This window comes from Oncorhynchus mykiss, chromosome 7 (genome assembly GCF_013265735.2).
Source record: "Oncorhynchus mykiss isolate Arlee chromosome 7, USDA_OmykA_1.1, whole genome shotgun sequence".
NCBI classification, from domain to species: Eukaryota; Metazoa; Chordata; class Actinopteri; order Salmoniformes; family Salmonidae; genus Oncorhynchus; species Oncorhynchus mykiss.
Genome location: NC_048571.1, coordinates 24,546,706 through 24,553,510, shown reverse-complemented (window position 1 = coordinate 24,553,510; position 6,805 = coordinate 24,546,706). Strand labels below are relative to the sequence as shown.

Sequence of the window (6,805 nt, the reverse complement as noted above, 5' to 3'; positions counted from 1 at the left end):
TTGTAAGTAACAAGAACATTTCCCAGGACATAGACATATCGGATATTGGCAGAAAGCTTAAATTCTTGTTAATCTAACTGCGCTGTCCAATTTACAGTAGCTATTACAGTGAAATAATTCCATGCTATTACTTGAGGAGAGTGCACAGTTAGGAACTTGAAAAGTGATTAATAAACCAATTAGGCACATTTGGGCAGTCTTGATTCAAAATGTGGAACTGAAATGCAAATGGTTCATTGTCTAAAACTTTGCACATACACTGCTGCCAAAATCTAAATTGCTCATGGGCTGGAATAATACATCATGGCCTTTCTCTTGCATTTAAAAATTGATTGTACAAAAAAAGTAGAACAAAGTTTTGTGTTTTTCTTTGTATTATTTTTTACCAGATCTAACGTGCTATATTCTCCTACAGTCATTTCACATTTCCACATAGTTCAAAGTGTTTCCTTTCAAATGGTATCAAGAATATTAATATCCTTGCTTCAGGTCCTGAGCTACATGCAGTTAGATTTGGGTATGTCATTTTAGACAAAAATGTGCACATTTCTACCGAGATATCTGTACATCTGAAATAGCTGCGGTAAAGTTCCTTGTTGTCTTTGAGGGACAGTTTTAGCCATTGAGTGTACAATATCTTGATGAACATCCATATACACAGATGTAGTGGAAATGGTTGGAAGACAAATAGCAAATAAATTAACATTAGCAAATAAAAGTATTTTGTCTCTTTATAAAATTTGGTCTGCTTACAGTTTCCTGGGAACATCATAAGATAAACTGTTTAGACGGTAGAAGAATACCGTTGTCATAGTACATGTTTCCCACATCTCAGTTTGCATTTCTGTGGGTCACAGCTGACCAAACCAACACCGTACCTTTTTGACATAGTAAAATCCAAGAACAAAATTGGAAAAGCTTTATACCTGGATGCTAAAGTGTTACCAATATTTATTTTGATTATGAGCAAACCAAAGTCCTGTTTTGTTTTGCTAAAATGTTAGATCATACATTCCTAGGCATTTATAAAAGCCCACAGAAACAAGGATGACCTGACCTTACAATCAAAATGTAAACTTTCTCCCCCCAAAAATCACACACATTTCAGAACAGTGTACAGTATATTATTTGTTGCTGATTACAGTACATTCCACATGAAATGTCTAATTCATCCAATAAACAATCTACATCAGTTGATATATCTCTCTGTCTAACCAAGTCAGTAAACAGCTTTATTGTCGGTAGCAACCTCATTAGGATGTGCCTTGCCTGTCCTCCTTCCCCTCCCTAATATAAAACCATTCAATAGGACACACCATGTATATTGTACACTACATGAGTTGGTATCATTCCCAACTGCGGTGTCCCATACGTTCCCGTTTGTGTTGGGTGATCCCATTGTTTTCTGCGTCACCACACATCGCCCGGCGAATAAAGGCTGTCTGGCTCCCAGCTTAAATATTGCAGCAAACTAAAAACCAACCATCAGACTCAATTCATTCACTTCTGCTCAGTGGTGCGACAAGGACTAGGGGCCTTAGGTGGGAAAGAGAGAGGAAAAAAGTTCACTTCACACCATTGGGTGCCAAGAGAAGGGGAACACAACTACACTGGAGCTCTCACTGTGGCAAGTTGCCCATTTGTTAACTTTCACCAATATTATATTCGTGTTTCTGGAATAATCTATCCTGGGATTGATTATTTATATAGAGTTTAGAGAGTTAAGGTGTTTATTGCTATGGTGTTTGTAGCTAAAATGTGCTTTTGGACTGTTGGTTTTAGTCATTTGGGGTGAGGCAAAGAGGCATGCAGAGATTTTGTGTTTGCGCTCTCTGGATTTGACAAAGAGTGAGTGAGTGGCTCATCATTGCTGTAGCTAGCTATAAAGAACATTTTTGGTTGTTATATGGGGGTCGACAAAGGAGAGTTGTAGATGCAACACAAGGATTCTTTGTCGTCAGATTGATTTATAACTTGCTTTTCTCTTCTCCAAACCTCAATATGTAGCGCTGATTGTTGATCATGGGTGACTGGAGCTTCTTGGGAAACATATTAGAGGAAGTAAATGAACACTCAACGGTGATTGGGAGGGTGTGGCTCACAGTGCTCTTCATCTTCCGGATCCTCATCCTGGGCACAGCCGCTGAGTTTGTGTGGGGCGACGAGCAGTCGGATTACGTGTGCAACACCCAGCAGCCCGGTTGCGAGAACGTGTGCTACGACGAGGCTTTCCCCATCTCGCACATCCGTCTGTGGGTTCTCCAGATCATCTTTGTGTCTACACCCTCGCTGGTGTACGTGGGCCACGCTGTGCACTATGTCCACATGGAGGAGAAGCGCAAGGAGCGCGAGGAGGCTGAGTTGAACCGCCAGCAGGAGCTGTGTGAGGAGAGGTTGCCGCTCGCGCCTGACCAGGGCAGTGTGCGCACCACCAAGGAGACCAGCACCAAGGGCAGCAAGAAGTTCAGGCTAGAGGGCACCCTGCTGAGGACCTACATCTGCCACATCATCTTCAAGACGCTATTCGAGGTGGGATTCGTGGTGGGCCAGTACTTCCTGTACGGCTTCCGCATCCTGCCGCTGTACCAGTGCAGCCGCTGGCCCTGCCCCAACACCGTGGACTGCTTCGTGTCGCGCCCCACCGAGAAGACTGTCTTCATCATCTTCATGTTGGCCGTGGCATGCGTCTCGCTCTTCCTCAACTTTGTGGAGATCAGCCACCTGGGCCTGAAGAAGATCCGCTTTGTGTTCCGCAAGCCGCCGCCCCAGACCCAGGGCGGACAAGACGGCGAAGACCAGAGCCCCCCTGAGGAAAAGAGCCTGCACTCCATGGCCGTGTCGTCCATCCAGAAGGCCAAGGGCTACCGGCAGCTGGAGGAGGACAAGCCCGCATCGCACTTCTTCCCCTTAACAGAGGTGGGCATGGAGGCAGGCAGGCTGCCCGTACCTTACCAGATGGAAAGTGAGAACGTCTCTAAAGTGTACGACGAGTCTTTGCCTTCCTACATCCAGACCACTGGGGCGGAGGTGAGGGTCCTACCGGAAAGCGGCGAGGACGAGGGCCCCGCGGAACCCGACATTGAGGCTACCGACACGATAGCAGACACCAGACCACTCAGCAGTTTAAGCAAAGCCAGCAGCAGGGCAAGGTCAGATGATTTGACAGTATGAACGTGAAATCAATGTGAAAAAGCATGGGAGCAAAGCCTCACAGAGCCTTAACTCTCGCTGTGAGGGAAGTTAACATCAGCTTGTTATTCAGTAAAAAGAGTTTAAAATGCTGTGCAATGTGCAAGGAGCCCTTAGTTTTCAAAGAAAGATAAACCTGTATTTTATAAGACAGCATTTTTTGTACTGTTTTTATCAATCTATTTAAAAAGGTAACAGAAAGAAAAAAGGTCATTTTCAGCATGATTTGTATCGTACAAGAGGAGGTTATTATTTAACACAAATGTGCTGTTTTTTAATTCACATATTTTCTATCAAGAGTTTTAACCAAAAATTATCAAACGCTTCCGATGTTTACATTTTTTGACTAGCCATTTAGCTTGATGTTAAATGTTATATTTCTATTGAACAAGTTATTTTTGCAGTACTGTCAGGGTTACACTTGAGCGTGTGTGTATGTATTACAATCATTTCACCTCATCTACTCAAACATATACAACTCATTTATTTCACCTAATAGACCTACAGTATGTGTGCAAGCTGTGTAATGTCCATTAGATTTATTTATTTTTTATCTGTGAGGTGAAACATCACATTCTCGTAGAATTGCCAACAACATAAAAAAAAGAAAAAAGAAAGGACTACTGGTTAAATGCAAATTGACATCAATCTTGGCATTTACGTTTTTAATCCACAACATGTATCGAAAAACCTTGATAAACGTATTTCATTGATAACTATGGGAACCATGGAAGCTTACCGAGGGCCAAATACTTTCTTCCGCCATGATGATAAAGATCTTGCCCTATCAGCACAAAGTATTGTTGAACAAGAGAGAAACAAATAAATAACTCATATTCACAAAACAGGACTTCCTTGACAAAGTTTGAAAGAAAACAACTTTTTTGATTCCATCTCATGAAACGTAGCAACCATAAGCAGTGTAGCCAAAGTGCTCAGTTCACAATGTATATTTCAAAACTAGAATGAGGGCCTCGCAATGAATTAATTTACACAGTGGTCAACACACTAACGTCTATCATGTCGGTCAGGTGTCGACACAGATCAACCAAGAGTCATATTGTCAGGCAATATGCCATCTTGCTTTACCGATGTTCATATGTACAAATATATGATGAAGAGGTATTTCAATTGTATTGGTTATCCAGTTGATTGATTTGTACCACAAATGAAAACTATACATATCAGAAACCCATTGACACTAATTCTGCTAACTGGACAGTGGCAGAACCTAAATGCTGAAGTGAAACAATTTACGGGCCTTAAAATCAACCTTGCTTTTAAACTATGGAAACATTTATTACTGTAAGTGCCTTAAAGATATACTTTCTGATACTTGTCTTCAGTCTGTCTGAGCCCTTCTATATTGTGACGTTGAAACATCATATTGTGAAATTGAAGGTGGAATTGTGTGTCTAAATGGAATGTCTGTAATGTTTTTTATGAGCGTGTTAGTGTTGTCGATTTAATTTCTATTTTCATTATTTTACAAAAAATGCTATTTAAAACGGTGTAGTGGTTAAGGCATTGTTGCTCTGGGAACTGCTCTACTGTCGTTAACTTGAATTAAATCACAATTCTATGTTAGGTTATTCAAACATACAGTTTAGAGAAATAGAATCCCCCTCCTATCTCCTAACGGACAAAAACAGACAAACAGAAAGGAAGTACTGTAACTGGTTTGTTTTCATTTGCTTTGGCAAAAACATTTTAAAACGTGTTCCGTTGTGTGCCCAAATGAACAGGACCCACACCAGAGATCACCACGCTCCAGACAATGTGCCTTTTAAGACTGATTCGAAACACTGATTTTTCTCTGATAAACATTTCAATGGTGCTTTCATTCCGACTAAGTCCTACCATTTCGCCAGAGGCCGAATGATTCAGCAATCAGTATCGCCATGAACACATTGCAACAAATAATGAGAGGTGTTTAGCACAATCACCAGCCAGAGGAGGTAAAGCAAACATTTCTGAGTGCTGATATATTTGGGAAAGTAATGCTTCCATGGAGGGGGGAGTATTGAGCCTTGTTCAACCAACAAACGCAAACCATTTCAGTATAGTGCAAAGGCCCCTCAACCCCCTGTCCTAGACAAGACGCTACAAGCTGCACGGTTATCAACTTAGCCCAAAGCTCAGATATGTGTGTAATGTGAACAGGGCAGACATTCCCTTCCGAGGGCTGCTCCAGATGGGGTGCTGTTCATTTGGATTAAATCTCATTTAAAAATGAAATCCAAAACTAATTCATGACATTGGCAAGGTATCCAGTTAAACATTGAGCCATGCTGAAAGTCATCGGCCTTGCTGCCCTGCTCATCTGAATGTCAGTAGGTGTAACGAGATTTTTTATCCCAATGTTCTAACTGAACTATTTTATAGCTTTGACCAATTCTCCAGAGGTTGTAAGGCCCTACCAGCTCATATTGCGAAATAGTAACACAATGGTCTAGTCACACACATGATTAAATTATGACTAACAAATTTCATACAATTATATGATTACAGGGTGGAATACTTTAATCATTACTTTAAACATATAAATTCCTTTATCAGTAGGGAATATCTGAGATATTAGGGAATATCGGGAATATCAGTAGGAAATATTAGTTTATTATCAAGCTGTGTTCATTTCCAATAATCAAGAGACAGACGAGGGCCGTGTGACTTCAAACCTCAACATAGGGTTCAGTGTCCTAGCGGTATCAAAGTCATTCTTTTATTCCGTTTTTACAATAAAAATAAGTATTCTTAGTCTTAGAAAAAAAATAAACGTTTTACTAACTTGTAGTCCTATTTGCTCATAGTTGTGTGCAAGTATCATCTTTTGAAACTGTGAACAAGGCCAATTAAAGGTCAGGTGTGGTCAAGAGATGCCGCCTCCTTGTCTTTTCTGCATCACACATACAGACTTGGGTTGCACACGCACACACACACACACACACACACACACAGTATGTATTGTAATTTGCAAGTATAAAAGGCCATGACTTACATCAATTGTATCGGTGTGTAATACATTTCACCTGACCTAAACACTTACATTTCACAGATTCGATGGTACTCCGAGTGTCTGCTTGTCAAATACTGTGATAATGCAACACATTTTTGGTTATTACTGTCGGCCAAATATACTCCACAAAAAGCTTGTATTGAGAAGCATGTTACTATACATGTGAAAAGACAATATGTCTCATCACAGCAGCACAAAACTAAACTCTTGACAAGCCTAGATTGTTGTAGTCGTGTAGTCATAGCAAGCAACATGATGGCTGGGCATAGAGCATAGTATGCTTTCAAACTCTAAGGTAGCACAATAGCATATGTTTTATTGGAATTCCTACCATTTACTACCAGTGTGTGTGTGCGTGTGTGGTCGCATTTACATAAGCAGCCCAATTCAGTTTTTTTCCTCACTAATTGGTCTTTTGACCAATCGAGAACAGTTCTGAAAAAGATCTGATGTGAAAAAGGTCTAATGGGATTGGTCAAAATACCAATTAGTGGTAAAAAATATGTGAATTTGGCTACCTTCGTAAATGCAGCCTCAGTGTCTCAGTGTCTCTCTCCGACATTTGGAAAGTTTACTGACAAATCTTCTGTTTCCATCAGG

The 6,805-nt window shown here is 40.8% G+C and overlaps 1 protein-coding gene across 1 annotated transcript; it reads left to right on the top strand.

Moving 5' to 3' along the window:
- The first annotated feature begins 1,485 nt into the window (after positions 1-1,485).
- On the top strand, positions 1,486-6,489 carry LOC110527547 (gap junction alpha-8 protein-like). The gene is made up of 2 exons (XM_021608896.2): positions 1,486-1,627; positions 2,008-6,489. Exon 2 carries the CDS (start codon positions 2,023-2,025, stop codon positions 3,169-3,171), a length of 1,149 nt encoding a protein of 382 aa, XP_021464571.1. The 5' UTR covers positions 1,486-1,627; positions 2,008-2,022; the 3' UTR covers positions 3,172-6,489.
- The last annotated feature ends 316 nt before the right edge of the window (positions 6,490-6,805 follow it).

Excerpts from the sequence above, each read along its gene's own strand:
- LOC110527547 (XM_021608896.2), top strand. The coding sequence starts at position 2,023 with ATGGGTGACTGGAGCTTCTTGGGAAACATATTAGAGGAAGTAAATGAA.